At 48.4% G+C, this 24,779-nt stretch overlaps 1 protein-coding gene across 1 annotated transcript; it reads left to right on the top strand.

The window, feature by feature from the left end:
* The first annotated feature begins 4,913 nt into the window (after positions 1 to 4,913).
* Nfil3 (nuclear factor, interleukin 3 regulated) lies at positions 4,914 to 19,244 on the top strand. Its single transcript, XM_036188151.1, has 2 exons — positions 4,914 to 5,119; positions 17,474 to 19,244. The coding sequence occupies exon 2, from the start codon at positions 17,613 to 17,615 to the stop codon at positions 18,999 to 19,001; it is 1,389 nt and encodes a 462-aa protein (XP_036044044.1). The 5' UTR covers positions 4,914 to 5,119; positions 17,474 to 17,612; the 3' UTR covers positions 19,002 to 19,244.
* Positions 19,245 to 24,779: the final 5,535 nt, after the last annotated feature.

The following is a 24,779-nucleotide window of genomic DNA, read 5'->3' as shown; positions in this document are numbered from 1 at the left end:
GCTTGTAGCCAGGGTAGAGACCTTTCTTTTTTAGCTTGAATGGAGCTATTCCACCTTCTGGCTTCCCTGGCTTTAAAGCTATCCCTTCTCTAGGGACAGTTATTTGTCTCTCTTCTATTACTCAATTTCCTCCCCCAAAACAAAACCGGTTTTTGGAGAATCAGGCTAGGCATATTTGGTGTTAAGTCTGGATGATGAAAACACACAGTAGGATTCTGGTAGGGTGAGGGGGATGGGTGGGAGGAGGTGGGGAGAGGCTGGAGGACAGCAGGACCCTCTAAGCTTCATACTCAGACATGGAAAGAGTCAATGCTTGGTGGGACAAAGGAATCCAAAAGTCAAAGCAGAAATGCTCTCCTAAACCATGTGCTGGTGTGCAGCACACCAGCCCTCACTGTAAAGCCTTAACTGGAAACAAAACAAGCAAATGACAACCTACAGATCTCTAGGAACTATGTGAACTTCTGCTTTGCAAAGTTTAATTAAAAGTAACAACATGAGGCTGGAGAGGAGGCTAGCCAGTTAAGAGCCCTGACTGCTCTTCCAGAGGACATGGGGTTCAGTTATCAGATGCTCATGACAGCTCACAACCATCTCCAGTCCCAGGGGATTAGATGCCTTCTATGGTTTCTGTAGGCACCAGGCACACATGCGGTGCATAGATATACATGCAGGCAATAGACTCATGTAGCATGAATCTTAACAGGTCTTATTAATGAAATCAAACCTGATGCCAGGTATTGGAGTGAATGCTGAAAGGTCAGAGAAGCAGAACAAGCCACACTACCTTGCCTCACCAGTTCCTCAGCTGATCCTGTTTCCTCAGACTGGAAGCCTCTGAGTCCTTATCCAGAATGAATCTCCGCTGAACTGCTTCTCAAAAGCCTGAATGCTTAACCAGCCAAATGCTGCTAGTTTCTGGTCCTCATGCCTTATATACCTTTCTGCTTTCTACCATCATTCCATGGGATTAAAGGCGTGAGTCACCATGCTTGGCTGTATCCTTGAATACATGGATTTCTGCCTCTGGAATGCTAGGATTAAAGGTGTGTGCTACCACTGCCTATCCTCTATGTTTAATATTGTGGCTGTTCTGTCTCTGACCCCAGGTAAGTTTATTAGGGTGCACAATATTTTGGGGAACACAATACCATCACAGACTCATATGCATAAAATAAAAATAAATAATCTTTGAGAAATTAAAAATAAATACAAGGTACTAGATGGTCAATAAACACAGTAGATGTTTATTAAGTGAGGTGGTGAGTTTTCACATTGGCCATGGTCACCAAATGAGAGCTGTGGCCCTCAAAGGGTGCATAGCAAATGAAGCTTTTCCACAAAGAAATTCAGAAATCTGGTCCACAAAGCAGAGATAGAGCTGCAGACTTGGTTTGTCACTCATGTGCCAGTCAGCCCTGTGACCATCCTTTCAGCCATATCCAAAGGACTTCATTTTCCATCTCTAGGCTCCAGTCAGATAAGCCCTAGACCCATTCATTCATTCATTCATTCATTCATTCAGTTATAAACAAAGGTTCACATAGCCCAGGCTAGCCTGGAGCTGACATTATAGCTAAAAAACGACTTTGAATTTGCTGCCTGTACCCTCTGAATGCTGAGATTATAGGCATGCACCCACCAAGTCTGGTTTATGTGGTGCTGGGAATTGAACCCAGGGCTTTGTGCATGATAGGCAAGCACCTTACCAACTGAGCTACATCCTGGCCCAATATTTTGTTTTTAAATGTATTACATTTATTCATTTATATATTTATGGTGTGTGTGTGTGTGTGTGTGTGTGTGTGTGTGTGTGTGTGTGTATCCCTCAAATCCATGCCATAGTGCATGAGCCCTAGAGCTCAAACTCGGGTGCCAAGTGCTTTTATCCACTAAGACATCTCACCAGCATCAGTTTAAAAAAAAATTCCTTGCCAACATTGAAAAGCAGGATGTTTCTCTCTCTCTCTCTCTCTCTCTCTCTCTCTCTCTCTCTCTCTCTCAAAAAGGTATTTTTAGGGGCTGGAGAGATGGCTCAGAAGTTGAGAGCACTGGCTGTTCTTCCAGAGGTCCTGAGTTCAATTCCCAGCAGCCACATGATGGTTTACAGCCATCTGTAATGAAATCTAGAGCCCTCTTCCAGCCTGCAGGGATGCAGGCAGAACACTGTATTTATAATAGATAAATTTAAAAAAAATTTAAAAGGTATTTTTAATGTCAACCTTCAAAAAACTGGAGCCATGACCCCCTGCTCTGGTACCGTAACAACGAAGGCATCTTCTCTCTTGTGTCACAGTCCACATGTAGCTCACCTCCTGAACCCTCATAAAGTAGCTAACTTCAGCTATCTAGGTCTGGCAAGGTCCAGGGAAAAAGCTTCTGGAGACTGGGCTGAAGTTGTCTAACTGGGGTAAGGCCTGGGTTCCATGCCCGGCACCACAGTGAACCAGGAACCCCTCTGGATGCCTAGATCTGAGCTGTCTAGACCTTCCGCCTGGATAGGACCTGAAGCTTTTCTCGGGAAGAGTCACATTCTCACTGTCTCAGCTTACACTTCCCACATTTTCTGGTCGAAGAGCACGTCAGCAGTGTATGGAAACAAAGCCACTGGTGATCGTTTCCCGCTGGCCCAGGTCACCTCTCCTCGGCTCCTGGGTCCATCCAATCCCAATTCCAGCACTAAAAGAAACCAGCTACTAAGAGAAAGAACGTTTTGACTTTCAGCTGGGAAGGTAGCTCACCCATTAAGCACTTGCTTAGCATGCAGTACGCCTGGGGTTCAAGCCCTAGAACTTCCAAAAAACTCAACTTTGGACTCCATGCTTGAGTCAGATCTCTCCATCCTCTCCCTCCTCACGAGACCCTACTTACAACTTGATATGAATCAGCACACTGGCGGCTTGGGGAAAGTCCTCTCACCCTAGGGTTATGCTTCAATTTTCTTCCAGTTCAATTAACTGCGAGCACGTGCCCACTAGGTGGACCCTCCAGAGTATAACCCTGGACACACCATCACCCAGGTCCCTGGGGACAGAGCCTCCGTCGCCTCGTTGCGCTGTTTTCTAAGCACCAGGGGGCGCTAGAGAGTTATTTTCCAAGTCGGTATCAGAGGTATCTTTTACACTTCCTCTGATTTCCAAGTTAGATGACAATGACGGAAGCACAAATGAGGTGGAGGCGTAGTGTAAACTGCCCCGGGGAATGAAGACAGGCATCAGATTTCAAAATTCAGTCTAAAGAACAGCTTCGGGGGTCAGAGCGTCCGTTCCTCCGCTGTCAGCCTCCGGTGAGTCAGGCAAGTTCAATTGACTTTTTGTGAAAACGTTACTCCTTAATTCTACCTACTTCGGGATCCTATGACATCAGTAAATTCGAGAAAAGTGGAACCGATTAACTAAATCAAGATTCGTTTACATCAAGGTAGTCAGTTCTTCGAAATGTGTCTTAAACTGGTCAGCACCTGGGAAAGGGGTTTACCGTATTGCCTATCTGTGTTTCGGGGGCCTTACTGGTTAATGGGTATTTTTACCAGATAGACCCCATCACTTATTGCCCTGTGAAGGCGTCCAAAAGTCCAACTGGTGAAAGGTAATTAAACTAGCACTGTGTGTGCCTCCGAGATTATCTTTGTAATGTGTGCCTGGGGTGCATGGAAAGAGACGCACTCAGTGAGATGTTCTGGGTGGGAGACCCGCGCGTTCGCTCTTTACTTTGGGGGTTGCTTTCTCTAAAATAAACGAAAGGAAAAAAAGTAGAAGAGGGAGTCATCCGAGCCCAGCGCCCACAGTCTGAGCAGAGCAGGAGACCGCTCAAGGACCTCGCCACCTGCCACATTCCGTATTTGGGCAAGCGCGTGCGTCACTGTCAGGAATATGGCTCCCTTTGCCAAGGCCGGCACTAATCTTACGTGTCTGTAAACGCGGGGTGTGTATGCCACGTTCCTTTACAATAGCCAACCTGGTGACTGACTTAAGAACGTGCCACCAGATGCCCTGTCTCCCATTTCCTTATGTCTTTTGTGCAATCCGGGAATTGGGGGGAGGGGGGATTGGCGTGTTCACTGGGGGACAGAATGGACAGGAGAGCTACCAGTTCAAGATCTTTCTTGGAGTGCCCTCTATGGCTCGCTCAAGCCCGGGCACCGAAGGCAGGTGGGCGACCCAGACGGGCGCACCCAGGCCGCGGACCCTCAGGTCCTCGGAGACCGCGGCCACCTCTCCACGTGGTTGAGGACGCAGACCCACCGCAACCATCCTGGTTTCCCAGTCGTGTTACGCAACAACTTCTCAGGGGTCGTCTTTGCCCTAATTGTGCTCGGGGCGGTGTTTGTGTTTGGGGCTCTCTCTGTCACTCCTGGCTGTTACCGTGCTGTGGGGAAAGGAGCGGGACATTTCAGTCACAGCTCAGCCCCGCCGCCGCGCCCCTTCCCGGTCTCAGGGGGACCGTGGACACAAGGAGGCCAATGTCCCCGCCACGCCCGGGTCCCCGCAGCCTTCGCCCGGGGTTCTGTTGGCAACAGGTAGCCCAGCCCGCTGTGGCTCTCGGGAAAACAAACAAACAAACAAAAAGGTGCACTAAGCGAGAGCGGTGGCCACGGAGGGCGCGGCCAGCAACGGGCAAAGGGGTCCTGGGCTCCTCCCTGGCGCGCCTCGGTGGCTCCGCGGTGCGTCCCGTTGCGCAACGCAGCGCTCGGCGTGGGTCCCCGTGGACAACGGGAAGCAGCTGCGACCGCGGCTAGGGAAGGACGCGGACTGGCGGTGGCGCCGCAGCGGAGAGGACGGGGCGGGCCGGGGCGGGGCGGCGGGGAGCCCGCCCCTGTCGGCGCGGCCAGTGGCTGCGGGCCGGGGGCGGGCGCGGGCGCGGCGATTGGGGCGGCGGCCGCCCGTCACGGCGGGGCTGGCGGGCGGCGACGTAGCGCGGCGCTCGGAACTGACCTACTAACACACATCTCTCGGCGCGGCCACGGTGCCCGCGGACCCGGCGCGCCCGCCAGTCTCCCGCGCCGCGCCCTCGCCACCGCCCGCTGAGGGCCCGGCAGAGCCCGGATCGCGCTCAGGCGCAGCTAGCTAGATCCTGGACACCCTTTCTTTCCCCTCTCGGGCCAGGGAGCAGAATCACGGTAAGCGCTCCGCCCACCGGCGGCCCGGGGGGGGGGGGGGCCGGCTCCGTTCCCCGCCCGCTCTCGGAGCGCGCGGCCGGCGGGCGTGGGGCGCGGGACGCGGGCGGGCGCGGCGCAGGGATGGCGGGAGGCGGCGAGTGTGCGCGGGGCATGCATTACATAAACTTTTGCTGCCTTGGCAGGAGGGGGACTCGCCACCTTAAGGTAGCTGCTTTGATTGCAGCGCCCTGGCGCCGGCACGTAGCCCTGACTGCCGCGCGCTCCCTCCCCCTCCCCGCTATTGCATAATGTCTCCGGATTTCAGGAAAATTGATGTTTCGGTGGAGAAGAGCGCGCCGGGGAGGCGGAGCGGAGGCCAATCCCCCTAGCAGCCAGACGACTTTCCCTGCTCTCCGGGGTCTCTCCGTGCTGGTCCCCTCTCTGGGCCGGCCAAGGCGGAGGGTTGAGTCACGGGGAGCAGTCTTGATTTGCTTAGGAGGGTTGGGAGTGCGAACGGTGACGGCATTCAGAGATGCCTGCGCGGCGTTTGTTTGTGTCAGGCGCTGTGTCTGCACCGACGTTTTTCCACCCTGTTTGTCGTCAGCGTGTTTTACGAGCCCTCGGGAAGGTGGAGGGATGTGTCCTTTCTTACATTGCATAATGGGCCCGCGGTGAAACGTGGGCACAGAGGACTAGGTGATAAGGGAATATGCGCGTATGTTTGCAATGATTTGGTCATTTTAGCGCAGCGTTGGGTATTAGATCCTTATTGGTACCTCTGTATGTTCCCAAATAAGCATGATTTGAAAACGATCCTACGGAATTCATTATTAAGAAAGGAGAATTCCTAGTGTTGGATACGGATACGCGCGGGGGAGGGGGGCTCCTTAAAATGTTCGAGGTGTTATTTTTAAGACCGGGACGAGCCATTGTGACATTTGTCTCCCCACTTTCCCAACTGGAATGCGTTCCGTTCCATCAGCTTGTTTCTCACCTTATCGTCATTGGGTTTCTTTTTTCTTTTTTTTCAGACACCACAAGACAGATCATTAATAGATTCCTGGAAATGTTAGGTTATGTAACTGCCGAATTTGCTGGCTGTTGAGCATAGAAAGAGAGCTAATTACGTGATTTTATAATCTTGCCACAAAGAAAGTAGGGCAATCTCAGCGTTTAAGAATGTCACTATCAACAGGGGTTTTGTTGGTTCTTTTTAAGGATATTTTAAGCCGGAAAGTGACAACCGACTAAGTCTGACTTAGCCCAAGCTTGCCAAATGTGTGTCTTTTGCCCTAAATGAAATGTACGTCTTTCTAAATTTAGCCCTATCACATTTTAACAATCGTGGCCTCAGTGCTATTTCTGGTGTCTCCAGGGCTGTGTGCAAATACAAGCTCAAGGCCATTTGCTGTAGTTTTAACTCCAGCCTTCCAAGACCTCTGATAAGACCGTATTTTTAGGAAGGCATTTCGCAGCGCCCAGTGACTGCTGAACGCGGGGCCCCCATTTATCATTTTAAAGGACACTTTGGAGGAACTGCTGCGCTCAGAGGCCAGCAGGGAATGGCCAAGAGTCATCTTCTCTCTGGCTTTTGTAAATAACAACAGCTAATGAGGTCAGAAGTATTTATTTCATATCGTGATTTACCCCCCAGATCAAATATGAGTTGTGGGAAGCATATATAGGTTAGTAGAGTGTATTTTTGCCTGTGTAACCTAGTTTTATTCATGGGTGGATATGTTAAGTATCTGAATATGAAATTTCTTCCCGGACTCTTACTTAGTGTAATGATGTGTGAATATATGTATTTAATAGTGTCTGTGAGATATATTTTTCTTAGCGTAACATTTACATAGCTGAATTACATATTATTTTAAGGGGCGGACACGTTCTAGATATTGACCCCTGGAACATATTATTACCCCTATTTCAGCCGTTTTCCAAGACGCTGCAGTTGGGCTAGCCACACACACACCCGACCCACTTTGCGAGCTGGGGTGGAAGACCCAGGCCTGCGTGGGGGGGGGGGGGGCTTTGCATCGCCACATCCCATCAAGCCTCCTTGCGCCCCTCGCTCCCGCTCCAGGAACCGGGCACGCGCCTGGCGGTGGCAGGCGGGGACCTCGGCCCGAGACGCGCCCCTGGGCAGCCGCTGGACGCGCCTCGCGGTGGCCCGCGCGCCTCCCCGCCCCCTCCCCGCATTCCTTTGTTCTGGCGCGGGGGTCCTCGCGGCGCCGAGGCCCCGCTGCGCCGCCCACCCGGCGGGAGGCGGGCCTGGGGAGCGGCGCGGCGTGGGGGCGCGGCCGCGGAGCGGGGCGGAGGCTCGCGGGGGCCGTGCGCTTCGCTGCGCTCGCCCGGAGCCGGGAGGCCAGAAGCGGAGAGCCGGCGTGCCTCTTGGGCGCAGGCTGCAGCGGAGATGGGCCTCCGGACAGAGCAGCCTGGGGCGTCACAGCCAGGGGCAGACTCCGCTCCGCAGCAGCAACATCACTAGCCGCGACCCCACAGACACCTTTGTGCCTGGAGTCTTCGTTGTATTTCCGAGCCAAGCTCTTCTCCATTTATGGAGTGAAAAAGCGAGACCTCTAAATGGCTTTAGAAATGGGGGGAGGGCAGTCTTGATTGCGATGGAAAGGAGGGTCCCTGCTTGAACGTGGCCAGTTGAGCCCACGTTGTTCTGTTTCTTGTATCTAAAGTTTATATGGTCAAAGGCCCAAGATTATATATATGGTCAAGTGTCCTTAACTCTAAATCACCCACATAGATGCAGCTGTCCCTCTGTGAAAATACCTCCCTGCGCTTTCATCCCAGCTGCTGGTTTCCCTGGGTGGGCTTCTGATGTCACTCAGGCGAAGCATCCAGGTGTTGGAGGGTGATCAAGCTGCTCTCTCTGGGTGGTAAACCTGGAATTCAGCTTCAGAGGACGCTATCGGACACCGTAGGGACCCTCTTTCAACTGGAGACAGCTTTGGGAGGTGCAAAAAGGACAGGCGCAGGTGCTCCCCAGGCCTCTGGGTATATGATCGACCCTCACTAGCCTCTAGGGAATCTAGGGGAAACCTGTGGAGCTGGACAGTTAGAAGAAATTCAACAAATGTTTCCAGAATGCTTGTGTCTGGGCTCACTTTCCTTTACTGAACTGGAATCTCACAGGAAAGTTGAGAATACGGTTGGTATTGGGTCTGTAAAGATCCAACTTTTTTTGTTCCTGAATACTCTTGACTTGTATATGTTGTCAATTAATGTCTGTGCCAAGGGAATTCTTGACAACATCGAAGCGATTCAATGTCCCAAGTAACTGGGTTCACATCTTAGGGAAGTGTCTGAAGGAACAGAGATGATGAGTCCCCACAGCGGGAGTAGGCTGACCTTTTCCAGATCCCTGGGACTCTCTGTGACTTGTGTTCTTGGAGCTGGCTGATGCTTGCCTGAGAACCTCTGGTCTGAGGTCAGCAATGGCTGTCCTCACATGCACGTGTATACATATGCCATTTTAGACGGTGGACAACAAAAGCTAGGTCCCATTACATTGATGGTTCTTGATCTTGTTGAAGGAACCCTGGTCTGAGGGACCGGCGGCGGCGGCAGCAGCAGTCTAGAACTGTGCTTTGCAGAAAGAGCTGGGACCTGCCTTGATCATTCTTCAAAAATAAAAAGGGCGGTTGCTGAACAAGGCAGGTGGAGGACCCACTCAGCACCCCGTGTTACAAAAGTGCCTGCACTTAGAGAAGCTGGTTAGCAGCCCAGGCCAGGGCTTCAAAGATGGGAGCTCAGTCAGCCATGCCTGCTCTCCTCCACCATCCTTTTCTGTCCCTTCAATGAGAGTGAACACAAGCTGGCTGTACTTTGTGAAACAGTTTCCTTTTCTGTGTTGAGGGCTTATCTTGGCAATTATAACATCACCATGATGCAACAGCCTGCAAATTAAAGCCCTTTGTGAAAGGCTGTGCACTGGTTGAGCAAGGCCCCTGACTCACGCCCGCCAGTGGAGTTTTCTAGCTGACCTTGCCTTGGTCATCAGTGGGTTCTGAGATGCAGGTCTAATTGAAGCGTAGGATGGAAAGGCGCGGTCAGAGTGCTCAGCGTTATTTTTACCCAACTTCAAAATCACACATGCCTCACTGTTTCCACTGTAACCCAGATGGCATCGGTGCTGTTAAAAGTTGTTTATTTTTAATTTGTATTGAGGAATGAGAGCACGCTTGGGATTCAAGTCAAACATAACAAACAATGTAATTGAGATTTCCTATAATGTTCACTTCTTGTTTTTGTCAGGTATGCCCGCATTTCACAGGGTTAGCACATTGTGTGATATCCTGTTATTTTTCTAAATTTTATTTGAGTTGATTTTTATCCAGATCGGACTCACAGTGAATGTCGAAAGATACTGACCTTTGATCACAATTACATAAGAGGTTTTTTTTTTCTCAGTTTCAAAATGAGTTTTTATTGCCACCACCCCCACTTACCTCTCACATTTCTTTGCAACTCATTTTCCTGTAGTTATAAAGGGGGGAGGATTTGGTTTCTCGTATGGCTTTAATTAGAGTTTGAGCTTGTTTTTTAAGTTTAGCCGGGATTTACTAGATGCCATTCGTTAATAAGCCAGGCTTTGAGGACGTGGTTTTGCTGGAGTTTGGGTGTTTATAAGCCTTTCAATTATCAGAACACAGTGTAGTTTATTAACTTTCTAGGGATCTTAAATGTAATTAAGTAGCCTTCAAATAAACCTTCCACTCTAGTGGTAAGGCGCACAGCACAATAAATGGCACTCACAGTCATGTGCTGATTAAGAAAGTGAACAAGAATGTTAAAAACCAGGCAAAGGAGGTTGGGAACATTCAAGAACTCTTTCTGCTGTGCCCTGTCCCCAATGTGCATCTTTTTTTGTAACCAATGTTATTTTGTTTTTTGTCGTTACCACGCTATAACCTAGTTGACTGTGTGTGATGTTAGTGTCCCCAAGACTTAGGGGACAGTGGGGTTGAAGCTCAGTTGGCAGTGTTTGCTGTGCATTCCCAATGACCGGGGTCCTCTGTCCAGTACCCCTAACCCAATGTCACAGTGTATACCTATAGTCCCATCATTTATGCAGTGGAGGCAGGATAATCAAAGCTTACTGTCATAGCAAGCAAGACTCCAGAGGAGTTAATAAATGGATTGATTATCTTTTCAAAAATGTCACAAATAGGGACTGGAGAGACGGCTCAGTCTTAGGAGCGATTGTTTTACTTCCAGACAACCTGAATTTGATTCTGAGGCCTCACATCAGGCAGCTCACAACTGACTAACTCCAGCTTCAGGAGATCCAGTACTGTCCTCTGACCTCCACAGGCACTGGCCACAAGTGGCAGACACTCAACACAGTCACACACACACATGAAACAAATTCTTTTTTAAAAAAATTTTTCTTGGATAGCAACAGTTCCCATTTTGAAGCTTCTCTATTAGGTTAAAAAAATACAAATTTCTGTACACAGCCACACATACAACACACTCTCTCTTACAACTCTCTCCATGGGCTCCATTTTCTCAAGCTGTGGAGTTGTTTTAGTGGGTGACCTGTGTGCCCTGCTTGTGTCCATCTTTAGACTTACTGCATTATGTTACGAACACTTGCTCCCGTGGAGACTGTCGGTTACACTAGTTCATATTTCAATCAGCAAAGTAGATGGATCTATTAATAAAATGCAAACTTGTCATCCAATTTATTAAGTTTAAATCTAATTTTCGAGTAATCCATTGTTGAACTTGGAATCTTTTCCTTTCCTGTAAGCTGGATCAGGTTTTGACACATTTATTTACAGATGCATCCAAACAGAAAAAGTGGGTCAGTTTGTTGCTGAGATATGCTAATCTGGCAGTGTAAGAGATGGCTCATGTGTATGCCCCACGTGTGCACCAAGCACGTGTTTCTCCTGGCCTTGGGTGTACTTTGGACTTTTTTATACTGCTAAGTGACTACAGGCCCTGAGCCGGACGGACACTCAGGAGCTAGACTGTTTTGTTCTCAGTGGATCAAAGCGGTCCTGCACAAACCCAATGGCCTGAATCCAGTCTCCAGGTCCACTGTGGAAGGAGAGAACTAACTTCTGAAAGTTGGCTCTGACCCCACCACGCAATAATAATTAATAAAATAAATAAAAATAAAAGGCCTTTTCTCTAAGCTTACCTCTAAGGAGGTGATGAACTGATCAATTCACTTTCCAGAACTTTCACAGGTAGAAGCTAGAGAGAAGGCTCAAGGTTCAGAGCTCTTGCTGGTCTTGCAGAGAACCCATGTTCAGTCCCCAGCACCACATCAGGCAGCTCACAGCCAGCCTCATCGTAGACTTAGGTATCTAAACAAGGAAGATGCTCTGTGATCGGTGCTGAGTGCTTGCTCATTTCTGTCCCAGCAGTCTGAACTGTCACCCTGACCTCTCAGAGGTCAGAGGCTAGAGCTGCACATGCATTTCTGTTATGACCATGGGGAAACCCCTGCAGGGTAAACTGTCTAAAATTTATATTGTCGATTGGATTCTTTTGCAGACTTTTCTTAGGTCAGGTCTTATTTTAATTGCAGAGAGTATTTAGGTCATGTGACTTAAATAAACTCTGAGGATCTGTGCTTATGAAATACAGCTCCTGCCTCTCGCAGGTTATAAAAAAGCATGTGGCATCAGTGATGGTGTCTTCACAGTAGGCGTGGGAAAGTATGTCAGCTGGCATGACGCGATGCTGCTCTTAAGTTTCTCTTTTTTATTTGTGTCTTTAAGCAGTCAGATCAGCTAATGGGTGTAATGGAGTTAATGCCGCTGACAGAGGTAACATCATAGAATTGGTATTTCATGTCAGTTATTCACCAAAAAAGAAACATAAATAGTGACTAAGGTGCCCCGGCAGTCGGTGTTGGCTTCAAACAGTGACACACGGGTGAAGTCATGGTTTGACTAATCATAAAGAGAGATGCTGGGACCCAAAGCAGTCATGATGAGAACTGATGGTTTCAGAAGGCGGCCTCCACTGTGCTGAGGAAATGGCTCACTGGGTAAAGTGCCTGCCATTGAGTGTGTGGACCTGAATTTGAATTCCCAGAACCCATGGGGCAGTAGAGCATGCCTGTAACCCCAGTACTGGGGAGACAGAGCAGAGACAGGCAGATCCTGGGAGCTTGCTAGGCAGCATGTCTGTAGAAACAGGACTCTCCAGGTCCACTGAGAGACTCTGCTTTTTTTTTTTTTTTTTTTTTTTTAAAAAAAAAGGTAGACAGGTAATAAAGTGAGATCCCAGAGTTAGCCTCCAGCCTTCACATACACACACACACACACACACACACACACACACACACACACACACATGCATAAGTATCGTAATAAAAACAAAAAGATATTGTCAGCTCCATTTGCCTGCATCCATTGTCGAGGAACTGGACTCCCTAGCCATCTCTTTTTAACTGCTGTGTGGTCTCCGGCTAGTTGCTCAGCCTTTCTGTCTGTTAGCAGCTTACTCTTTTTGCTGGCCAGTTTTGTGTTAACTGAACACAAGCTAGACTTGCTGAGAGGAGGGAGGATCAAGTGAGAAACACCTCCATGAGACTGGGCTTTAGGCAAGCCTGTAGGGCATTTTCTTAGTCAGTGATTAGTAGGGAAGGGCCCAGCCCGTGGTTGGTGGGGCCATTCCGAGGCAGGTGGTCCTGGGTTCTATAGGAAAGCAGGCTAAGCAAGCCATCAAGAGCAAGCCAGTAAGCAGTACTCCCTCCAGGGCCTCTGCATCAGCTCCTGCCTCCAGGTTCCTGTCCTGTTTGAGTTCCTGTCCTGACTTCCTATGATGATTAACTGTGATGTGGAAGTGTAAGCCAAATAAACCCTTTCCTCCCTAAGTTGCCTTGGTCATGGTGTTTCGTCATAGCAATAGAAACTCTAACTAAAACACTCAAGTCATTGGATCAGAGAAATGCTCACCCCCTGTTGAAATAGATACACTTTGGTTTTGTTTAAAAAATGATAATGGGGCTGGAGAGTTGGCTTAGCAGTTAAGAGCACTTGTTGCTCTTGCAGAGGACCTGGGTTCAGTTCCCAGCACCTACATAGTGGCTCATGACCATCTGTGAGTTCAGTGCTGGGGATCCAGTGCCCTCTGACCTCCAAGGGTACCAGGCAGGCAAAACATTCATACAATTATAACCTTTTTTTTTTTTTTTTTTAAGATAATGGGGGGAGCTGGAGAGATAGCTCAATGGTTAAGAGCACTGGCAGCTCTTCAGAGGTCCTGAGTTCAATTTCCAGCAATACATGGTGGCTCACAATCATCTGTAATGGGATCTGATACCTTCTTCTGGTGTGCAGGCATACATGCAGATAGAGTACTCATAAAATAAATAAATCTTTAAGCTAGGTGGTAGTGGTGGCACATTCCTTTAACCCCAGTGCTCAGGAGGCAGAGGCAGGAAGAGCTTTGCTAGTTTGAGACCAACATTTTCTGTCTACATAGTGAGTTCTAGGATAACCAAAGGTATGCAGAGAAACCCCAACTTGAAATACAACGACAAAGATAATAATAGGGGCTAGAGAGATAACTTATCACTTAAGAGTGCAAGAATGCATATTGTTCTTGTGGGGGACCAGAGTTTGGTTCTCAGTACACACGGTGGGCAGTTTACAAACTCTCGTGACTCCAGTTCCAGGGTTACCTGGAGCCTCTGGCCTTTACAGGCACTGTCTCTCACGTGCATGCAGAAACACACAAACATATTCTTTTAAAGATAAAGTAATGATAATAAGGAGGATTGGAGCAAGTGTAGATGCCTGGAGGATGATCACAAGTTCGTGGACAATAGCTGTATGTCTTTTTCACTATTTCAAGCTGACTGAAGGCAGCTCTGGGCAGTCCTTCATGATGCAGCCAATTTGTGGGGTGAGCCCCAGATCCCTGGTGCCTTCCTGTCCCTAGAAGAGCTTTATAATTAGATGTGAGGCTCCAAACTAAGAGAGATGAAAGGGCTTGTAATCCTAGCACTCGGGAGGCAGGGGCAGGCGGATCTCTGTGAGTTCGAGGCCAGCCTGGTCTACCAAGCGAGTTCCAGGAAAGGCGCAAAGCTACACAGAGAAACCCTGTCTCGAAAAACCAAAAGAGAGAGAGAGAGAGAGAGAGAGAGAGAGAGAGAGAGATGAAAGGAGGCTGTGTGTGTCTGGGAATGAAAAGGAGGATGTAGGGAAGATCCATGAGGGGTCAGTGCCAGGGTCCAGGCTGGCTTGAGGTCTCAAGTCAGTCAACACATGAGTAGGATCACTAGGTATGCCACTTGCCTTGTGAGCCTTTGTTGTCTCCTCTGAAGATGCTGAAAGGGCATGGCCTGAGGCAGGTCATACCTCCAGTGCCTAGGACTTAGCAAAAGCTCAGTAAATGACATCTCTCAATGAAGTGTCAATGTCAAGTGTTGGCAGGGCCAATACCTCAGGTCCCATCGATCGAAGCCCAAGCATGTGTCTCTATTCTGTCAATCCTCTTAAGTTTGGCCCCCACCCTGCCGGCAAACCCTGGATTCTTAAGGACTTGGTTCCCCACTCTAACAATCTTCAGTCTAGCTTGGTGCCAGTACACAGGTGTTTCATTTATAGTTACCAAGTCATTCATAAGTGAGTATGTGTGTCTATACATATGTACATTTATGGTGTATATGGGGACCAGAGGATTCTTCAGCATTCTGTCCACTTTGGTTTTTGAGACATGGTCTCTCACAGGCCTGGAGTTCACCCAGTAGGCTAGGCTGCTAGGCTGACTGGCCAGGGAGTCAGCCCCAAGGGTCCTCCTGTCTCTATCTTCCTAGCACTGAGATTACGGTCCCTGCCGCCAGCTTTCTTCATAGGTTCTGGGGATTGAACTCAGGTCCTCATACTTGCAAGTCAAGGGCTTTAGCATCTGAGTCATCTTCCCAACTGAGAGGGCTGATTTTTGTTAAACAGTTCAGCTTGGCCATGGTGGCCTGCTATGGCGGCCTGCCATCACACACACACACACACACACACACACACACACACACACACACACACTCATTCATTCTCTCTTTCTCTCTCCCTACCAAATCCATGCAGTCACATGATGAACACTTTGGGGGCAGGAAGGTGTAAAATATCTCTGAGCTCAGCTCTGTGGAGAAATTGTGAGACCCACAGGGAGAGGAACTCACAGATGGTGATAGATGAAATATAATGCATATTTTAAGGAAGAACCGAGGTAAGTAAGTACATGGAGGAAAATAGTAGCAAATCAAGAAAAGATAGTCCCCCGCTCCAAAAAAAAAAAAATGGTGTGGAAGGGCCTGTGTGGTATTTAAAAACTAGTACCCAGGAAAGGCCAGGGTCAGCCTCCTTCCTTGGCTGTACTTTCTTCTCCCAGCTTTGCCACTGGCTCAGTTCACTTAAGGGGTGAGGACTGACCTGGGTGACTGCAAGCCTACTGCTGTGTGAGGAGCATTCCCTGCACTGTGCAGAGGGCAGTGTTTCCAGATGGGAAGAGAAGGCCTGTACAGAGGTGATAGGAGATCGTATTTTTCACTAAAGGATGAAAGGCTGTCTTTTGGCCTGTGGTATCACTCTCTTGAGGTGGTGCCTATCAGGGTGTCATTGTCACAGAGCAAACAGAAGCCTGCTGCTAGTAACCCTTGGGCTTCCTTGAGTAGGGCAGCTGCTCCCTGTGTGCTGGCCCAATTTGATGGACAGAGCCTTGTGTGACACCTCAGTCTTTAGGACCTTGACATTCTTGCTGCCGTGGAAAAGACAGAAGCAACAGGCAGTGTTGTGAGTGAGAGAGCTGAGGAGATGGCTTAGTTGTGTTGGTATTCACCACACAAGCATGGAGTTCTGGTCCCCAGAACCCATGTTAAAAAGAAGCTAGTGTTGTGGGGCTCAGTTAGTAGTTCAGGTGATTAAGGAGCTAGAGACAGGAAGATCCCTGTAGCTCACAGGCTAGCCAGCCTAGCCTACAAGGCAAGTTCTAGGTGAAAGACTCTGTGTCAAAAACCAAGATGGACAGAGCCTGAGGAATGACACCTGAGGTTGACCTCTGACCTTCAGTTGCACAGGCACACCTCTGGAGATGCACAAAGAGTGAGAAATACTGGCATGAAGCGAAAACACACAATTGAAATGTGTTGGGACGAGCAACACCTTGAAGGGGGGAATTGTGGAATGGTGTGTGCAGGTTGTGTGCATCTTTGCTTTGTAGAGACCCAAAAGCACCATGAGAGAGAGTCATTGGCATATAATAAGGATTTATTATCTTGTGGCAAAGCCTGGAGTAGAATGCTTACCTAGCACTCCCCTAGTTCCATCCTCCTGCACATTCACACACACACACTCTCCCCCCTCTTTCACACACACACACACACACAGTAAGACCCAATTCATATTATAAATATTTTACTCATGGGTGTGAAAAGCAGTTGATGATTCTATTTTAGATTCTTATATTTTAATTGAACCTAATTAGCAAGATTGAAAAAAGTTCTTTCCATAATTATATTCTCTAGTTTTGAAGTAATCTTAACTTTCAAGAGGGCTCTGTTTAAAAAAAAAAAAAAAAAAAAATCCCTCTGAATAGTAACTGTTTTAGACCAAAGTTGAGATTTTAGGACCCCCAAAAGCACTCTGGTTGTCAATCTTAAAAGTCTGCTCAGTGAGCCTGAAGGGCCTTTGCATTTCAGATCTTATAACTATATAAGTGTAGCATCTTGATGTTGAGGCCAGAGGAGTCCCCAGGGGAGACTGGGGACCACCAGGCCCTCATGGGTGGGGTGGCAGGTTAACAGATGGTAGCCATGTCATCTATTGTCATTCTGAAGCAGGACAGCGCGGGTTCTGGTTAGCAACTCACCATTGATAGGCTATCTGTCATTTCCTCCCTGTAATGAATCATCCTGAATCCTCCATGTGGCCTTTTCATCTCTTAAACACCACTTTCTTCTATCTGACCTAGAGCAGAGGGAAGGGAGAAAAGAGTGGATAGATGGATGTGAGGGACTAGAGGGAGGGATTAGATGGATCCAAGGATGGGTTGGTGGAGGGAAGGAGGAAGGAAGGGAGGGAGGGAGGGAGGGAGGGAGGGAAGGGTGGGGAGGGGGGTGACTGAGCGACAGATTTAGTGACTGGGTGAGTAAGTAAGTGACTGAATAACTCATTTCCTCACTTTCCTGGACCACACAGTCCCTGCAAAGAGGTCCTTTGCCGCTGAAGTGGAAGTGTTTGTGTATTCATGCCTTTTTCCAGCTTGCTCACTCTTTATAAAGACCTGAGCCACACTGGAGCCCATTCTCCCTGACTGCTTAGCACAGCACCCCCCCCCTTACAGCAGCTGGCACACATCTGCCCAGGGGACTCACGGTGTTCTCCTTTATTGCAGATAACCAATAGGACCTCACTCCACTTCAGAAAGGCACGTGACAGATTTATCCTGGACTGGACCACAGAAGAAGTGTTGATGGAAAGAACACTGGGAAAGTGATCCCCCTCCACGGGTCTGTAGGGTAAGGTCCTTTCTGATGCAGCTGAGGAAAATGCAGACCATCAAAAAGGAGCCTGCCCCCCTGGATCCTGCCAGCAGCTCAGACAAGATGATGGTGCTGAACACTGCCTTAGCCGAGGCGGCAGAGGACCTGGCCTCGAGTGAAGATCTGCTCCTGAATGAAGGGAGTGTGGGGAAGAGCAAGTCCTCCGCGTGTCGGAGGAAACGGGAGTTCATTCCCGACGAGAAGAAGGATGCCATGTACTGGGAGAAGCGGAGGAAAAATAACGAGGCAGCCAAGAGGTCTCGGGAGAAGCGTCGGCTCAACGACCTGGTTTTGGAGAACAAGCTGATTGCACTGGGGGAAGAAAACGCCACTTTAAAAGCCGAGCTGCTGTCTCTCAAATTAAAGTTCGGTTTAATTAGCTCCACAGCGTATGCCCAAGAAATCCAGAAACTCAGTAATTCCACAGCTGTGTACTTCCAGGACTACCAGACATCCAAGGCTGCTGTGAACTCGTTTGTGGATGAGCATGAACCCACAATGGTAGCTGGGAGCTGCATCTCGGTCATCAAACACTCTCCTCAGAGCTCTCTGTCCGATGTGTCCGAGGTGTCCTCTGTGGAGCACACACAGGAAAGTCCCGCTCAGGGTGGCTGCCGGAGCCCTGAGAACAAGTTCCCTGTGATCAAGCAGGAGCCCGTGGAGTTGGAGAGCTTTGCCAGGGAGTCCAGGGAGGAGCGGGGAGCCTATTCCACCTCCATCTACCAGAGCTACATGGGAAGCTCTTTCTCCACCTTCTCCCATTCCCCACCCCTCCTGCAGGTCCATGGGTCCACCAGCAACTCCCCAAGAACCTCAGAGGCTGACGAGGGTGTTGTGGGCAAGTCCTCTGATGGGGAAGATGAGCAGCAGGTCCCCAAGGGCCCCATCCACTCTCCGGTGGAGCTTCAGCGGGTGCACGCCACAGTGGTGAAGGTTCCAGAAGTAAACCCTTCTGCCTTGCCACACAAGCTCCGAATTAAAGCCAAGGCCATGCAGATCAAAGTGGAGGCTTTGGACAGCGAGTTTGAAGGCATGCAGAAACTCTCCTCACCTGCAGATGTGATGGCCAAAAGACACTTTGACCTGGAGAAGCATGGCACCCCAGGTATGGTCCATTCCTCCCTCACTCCTTTCTCGGTGCAGGTAACGAACATTCAAGATTGGTCCCTCAAATCGGAACATTGGCATCACAAAGAACTGAATGGCAAAACTCAGAGTAGCTTCAAAACAGGAGTGATGGAAGTCAAAGACAGTGGCTATAAGGTTTCCGAGGCTGAGAATTTATATTTGAAGCAGGGGATGGCAAACTTATCTGCAGAGGTGGTCTCGCTCAAGAGATTCATAGCCACACAACCTATCTCAGCCTCGGACTCCAGGTAAATGACTACTGACCGAGCTGTGCGTGGAGGAGGATGCTGTTGGTACCATGCCGAATTTCCACTGGACCTCTGATGTCATTTCACTGTAGTGTGCACACAGTGTCTGTCTGGTGTCCTTGTGTGCACACGCTGAAGACTTGATGCCCTCACTCTGCCTGGTGTATAGTCAGATAGCCCCCACAGAGGCTGTACATATGGAACATTATTTTTGCTCTATTATAAAGTGTGTATGTTGCCAGTTTCAATAAAGTGTTGGTGACAGACACAGCACGGGCTCCATTGCACTTGATCGGATGGGAAGAGAAAAGGCTACTGAAGTGTCTTGAGGTAGAGACTGGGGAGATAGATGTCTCAGTGGGGTAGGGTGCTCCCTGTATAACCAAAAGGACCTGGTTTGGGCATGCATGTAAAAGGCCAGGTGCAGAAGCACGCATACCTGTAACTCCAGAAAAGCAGGGATGCTTGGGAACACAACACATAGGGAAGAAGAGCCCTAGGGCTCATTGCCAGAGAGCCTAGCCTAATTGATGAGCTCTGGGCTCAGTGAGAGGTCCTGAATCAGAAACTAAGGTGGAGAGTGAAGGAGGCGGACTCCCGAGGTCAACCTGGGACTCTTGACCCGACACACTCACGAACATGCGCACACAAAAGCATCCACGGTACAAACAGGTATTCTACCTTTCACTTAATGTGGAGTGGCAGCTTCCCCAGGATGAGAGAAAAACCAAAATATTCATGTTTTGGTTTTCAAAACTATGGTGTGTTTAGAAACTCTAAGAAAAGGAACTGGGAATAGAGAGGTCTGTACAGACCAGGGAGGAGAGAGGAGCGGACAGACGGTGAGTGTTACTGTCCTGGAGACAGGATTGCTGAATTATTCCCCACTGGGTAGGTTTCTTTAGGATGGAGTTTTCTCTAATTTTCTTAAGTAGAAGACTCCAGGCAGTTGGACTCTCCTTAATCACCTCCCTTTCCAGTGTGGCACATGGGGCGGTGGCTGAGTCACTGACCCACTTTACTGCATGAAAAACCATTTTTTTTTTAAAGTGGATAAAGACAGGATGAAGGAGGTGGGTTTTGTTTTTCTTTTTTCTTTCTTTCTTTCTTTTTTTTTTTTTTTAACATTACCCTAAAGCATAACAGTTCCAGAGTATGGCCCTCCAGGGAAAAAGCTAAATACCATTTAGATGTCATTAAGGGAATTTCTGGGACCCCATCAGTTACCACACACCAACATCAATACAATTCAGGTATATTTAATGACGAGATAGAGTGTGTGAGGTCCTAGGCTCCAGCCCCATCATCTTAGGGAAGGGGAGTAAGGAGTGTCTGTTAGTGAGAAATACTAATAATGCCTCTCCATCTGTAGACATTAGAAATTATAACACACGGGTCTAGAAAACATGGTCCCCGGCAAACCGGAGAAAAGCCCAGGCCTGGTTATTCATCCGGAATTCTCCACTGCCCCAAGAAACAAGTATCATGAGACCCTGTGCTCCTGCCGTACGGTGGTTGGTGTCCTGGGTCTCAGGTGGAGTGTGGGAGGGGGGCGGGGGGACAGTGTTCCCAGTAGGTCACTCCTCACCCAACAGCTGTCTCCACACTCATCTTTCTGTGCTGGATACAGAAACCCTTGCACTATGACTCAGGCTTGTTCTTTGCCTGTGCCACACGTGCCTAGAGGCAGAGCAGGCCTGGCAGTGTGCCCTGTTCGAGTCTTTTTGACTCGCCACATGCAGTGCAGGGCCAGTGCTTGTTGTAGGCCATGATCTCTGCACTTTCATAACCTACACTGGTGCTTTGTGTTCAGGGGACCTCCTGTCCCACACAAACACACATACACAGGCCACCTACTTTATCCTTTAGCTCTGGCTTCCACTTCTATCTACGTTCTTCCAGTCTTTTCCTTAGCTGTCCTGGAACTGACTGTGTAGACCAGGCTGGCCTCAAACTTGCAGAGATCCACCTGCTTCTACCTCCTGAATGGTAGCCTTAAAGGCAGGTACCACCACCACCCAGCTTTTTCTGTCTTATTACAGGCTGAGCTGAGACCTGTGACAGTTACCCACAAACACTGTAAAGTAAAAAAGCGGGTCTAACAGAAAGAACAGTCAAAACTATTTCAGCAACCCAGAAGGGACAGGATGAATCACCCAATATGAGCTGTAGGAGAAACAGGATGTCAAGTTTTCCTACATGGGAAGAAGTATCCAGGGCTGGGCTTACAGCATGGCAGTATATACTAAACTCAAATGTGCAGGGCCTTGGATTCAATTCTTAGCACTATAAAACTAAAGTCACGGTAAGGGAGGAAAAACAAAACAAAACAAATAATTACAATAAGGAGAGGGGAGTTCCTTCAAGCTTGCTGAGTCAGAGCCCTGTGAAAGAATAGGCTGTGTCTGTGTTGACACATCCAGACAGTTGTCCCCTGTCTCTGCAGATGCACTCAGGTGCAATAGAAAACATGGCCTATGGCTGTACCCAGAAAGAGCCCAAACTCATCTGATCCTGGAAGCTAAGCACAGTTGGGCCTGGTTAGGACTTGAATGGGAAAACATTCTGTAGGGACTGGAAAGATGGCTCAGCAGGTAAGCTCCTCCAGAGGGTCCAGTTTGGTTCTCAACCCCCACATTGGGCTGTTCACAATCACCTGTAACTCCAACGCCAAGAGATCCAACACTCCCTTCTAGTGATCTCAGACACCAACATTCACATGGCGCATACACACACACACACACACACACACACACACACACACACACTATGAATTAATATTAAAACATGGTCATTCCTAACAAGATGTGGGCAGTGAGCATTGCAGTCACGAAGAAAGTGAAAATATTAAGGGAAGTGTTAGTCAGTTATCCAGAAATGGGCTGAGTCTACACTTTGTAGTGCCAAAGGCATCAAGAACAGGTCCAAGTGCAAAAAAGGAAAGTCTTTTGTTCTGAAGGGGTTTTTTGTTGTTATTTTGTTTATCTCCAGAACCATGAAGAGTGCTCACCTCAGACCACAAGCACCTTCCCAACCTTGGCTGCCACTGTTTTGGGTTGGGCCTCAGGAGTATGGTCCCATAGGTGTGGCCTCCATGCCCAGCTTGTCTCCCAGATTCATTGTCAGATGTGAGCAGTCACTGGGGATGCCATTCCCCCCACCCCCAATTGTTTTCTCTCTCCTCTAGTGTCACTTGGCCTTAGCAATTCAAGACCCTACATTGTCTTTGAGATGATGACTAAAATGCTTTGCCTTGAAAATAAATAAAAGGGGTCTCATCATATGTGAAGAACCAAAGAAATAGTGCAATAAACTACCTACTGCTAATGGAAACCCCTGCTGTCCCCCTGCCCCTCCTGCCCAGAGTCCCCTAGGATGATAGAAAATGGGGTTGGAGAGGCAGCTTAGTTGGTAAAGGGCTGCTATCTATGCAAGCATGAAGCCCTAAATTTAATCCCTAGAATCCACATAAAAAGCCAGATGTAAGGCCAGGCTTAGTGGCGTATGGCTTTAATCCTAGCACCTGGGAGGCAGAGGAAGATGGATTTCTGTGAGTTCAAGGCCAGCCAGATCTACATAGTGAGCTTCGGGACAGCTAGGGTTACATAGACTATCCCAAGAAAGAAAAAAGAAATGTCAGATATGGTGGCGCAAATTTATAATTCTGGGAGCTAGTGAGGCAAAGACAGGAGGATCTCTGGGGCTCACTGGCCAACCAGCCTGGCCTAATAGGTGATTGCCAGCTTCAGTGAGAAACCCTGTCTCAAAAAACAAAGTGGATAGTACCTGAAGCATGCCTGACATTGGCCTCTGGCTTGCATATACAGGTTCACATACACACAATTGCCTGATGTTGGCCTCTGGCCTGTACACACACATTCACATACACACAATGGAGGTTTACAGCTATGTATAGTCATGACTATCAAAAGATAAGGAACGTACATCTCAGAGCACCAAAAGGTTTCAGAAATGTCCAAAATGCAGCTCTCAGTTGACCTATAGAACGAGAGAGGAAGCCATAGCCAGACATACCCAAAGGTGCTCTCCAATGGCCCAGCCCCAGCACCCAGGCAGGAAGATAGGGAGAGAGGGATGGCTGACAGTCCCTCCACATGGCCTCCTCACTGTGTATCCTGTCTTCACTGGTAGCTCACTTACGGGATTGGTTAGAGTTCATCCTATCACATGCCTTGGTCATAAGGAGATGTTGCCTTTTATAATCACACTCAGATCCCTGTAGATGTCTGAAGTTATAGGTAGCAACTGACTGCCCAGCCTGGGTCTGCCTTACATATGCCTCTGGTAAAGTTTAATGTGTAAGTTACACAGTGACAGATCCACAGCTACTAAGAAATAGAACAATAGTAGTGCAGTAAAAGTGTTTTATGATTTATTAATTATGTGTGTACGCACCTGAGTATAGGTATGTGCATATGAGTACAGGTGCCCTTCCAGGCCAGAAGAAGCTGTCAGTTCCTCAGAGCTGGGGTTACATACAGGCAGTTGTGGGTTCTGGAAACCAGTTCAAGGCTTCTTCAAGAGCAGTGTGTATTCCTAACTGCTAAGCCATCTCTCCAGCCCCAAAACTTACTTTTTAAATGAATTGTTTGGGAGTGCAAGAAGGTAAAGCTCATCTTCATCTCCTTGGCAAGATCCAGCACATTAGAAGACCTCCCAAACACAAACCAAAAAGGAATTTCTAGCATTTTCTCTTGACAGTCAATACCACAAGCAACTGACTCCGTGCAGAAAGGGTGGCCACTGTGTCAATATTCTGAGAAGGTCCTTTGAAGAAGCTTGCCAGTGGCCAGCAATGCAGTGGCCAGGATCCAAGCCCTGTACCTGGACAAGGAAGGTGGGCAGGGGTCAACGCGGGGCACTTCAGGGGAGGAAAAGGCATCTATGGAGGGAGATGAAAGGGCTTTTTCTTGAGGAGTTGTAAGATAGCCTTTAAAGCTAAAAACAGTGATATATACCCATAACCACAGCATTTGGGAGGCAGAGGCAGGAGGATTGCAAATTCAAGGCTAGCCAGGGCTCCATAATGGGAACCTGTCTGAATTAAGAACAGCAGGAGGTTGTGGTTGAGATGTCTAGTTTTCTATTGTATAATAGTTGTATAATGGGTTTGTTTATTAGCTGCAAGGGAGGAAATACTCCAAAATAAAAACAGCTCACTTCTGTGCAAGTTCCTTTGGCTGCCTACACATATTACCTTCTGAACAATTGAGCCTCATCCATTGATACCTTTCTGCTACACAGGCATTTTGCTGGTTTTAAAAAGTTTAAAGTCTCGTTAGAGGTTAGGAATGTGGCTTAGGTGATAGAGTGTTTATACACATACAACACTCTGGCTCCATCTCTGGCACTTCATAAACAGGGCATGGTCATTCATACCTGTAATCTCATTACACAGGAGGTCAAGGCAGGAGAATCAGAATTTTAAGGTCTTTCTTGGCCACATTGGGGGTTTGAGATCAGTCTGAGTTAGAGACTCCTATCTCAAATACACACACACACACATACACACACACACACACACACACACACACACACACATTTTTAAAAACCTGGAAGCTATTAAAGTCAATTTTGAAAGCTAGAAAACCTTCACAGATGGATGTTGCTGGCAGCCCCAGCTGGCAGGGAAGGACAGGAGTCATTGATGTTGTATAGTCACCAATGATCTGGGCTGTATCCCATCAACTGCTTGGGCCAGAAAATTTCAAATGAAGAACATTTGCCACTGATGGGAGGTAGTTGGGGCCCCAGATTACCA

Source organism: Onychomys torridus, chromosome 5, assembly GCF_903995425.1.
Source record: "Onychomys torridus chromosome 5, mOncTor1.1, whole genome shotgun sequence".
Classification (NCBI taxonomy): domain Eukaryota; kingdom Metazoa; phylum Chordata; class Mammalia; order Rodentia; family Cricetidae; genus Onychomys; species Onychomys torridus.
The sequence above is the reverse complement of the archived record's forward strand: the minus strand, read 5'-3'. Positions and strand labels throughout refer to the sequence as shown.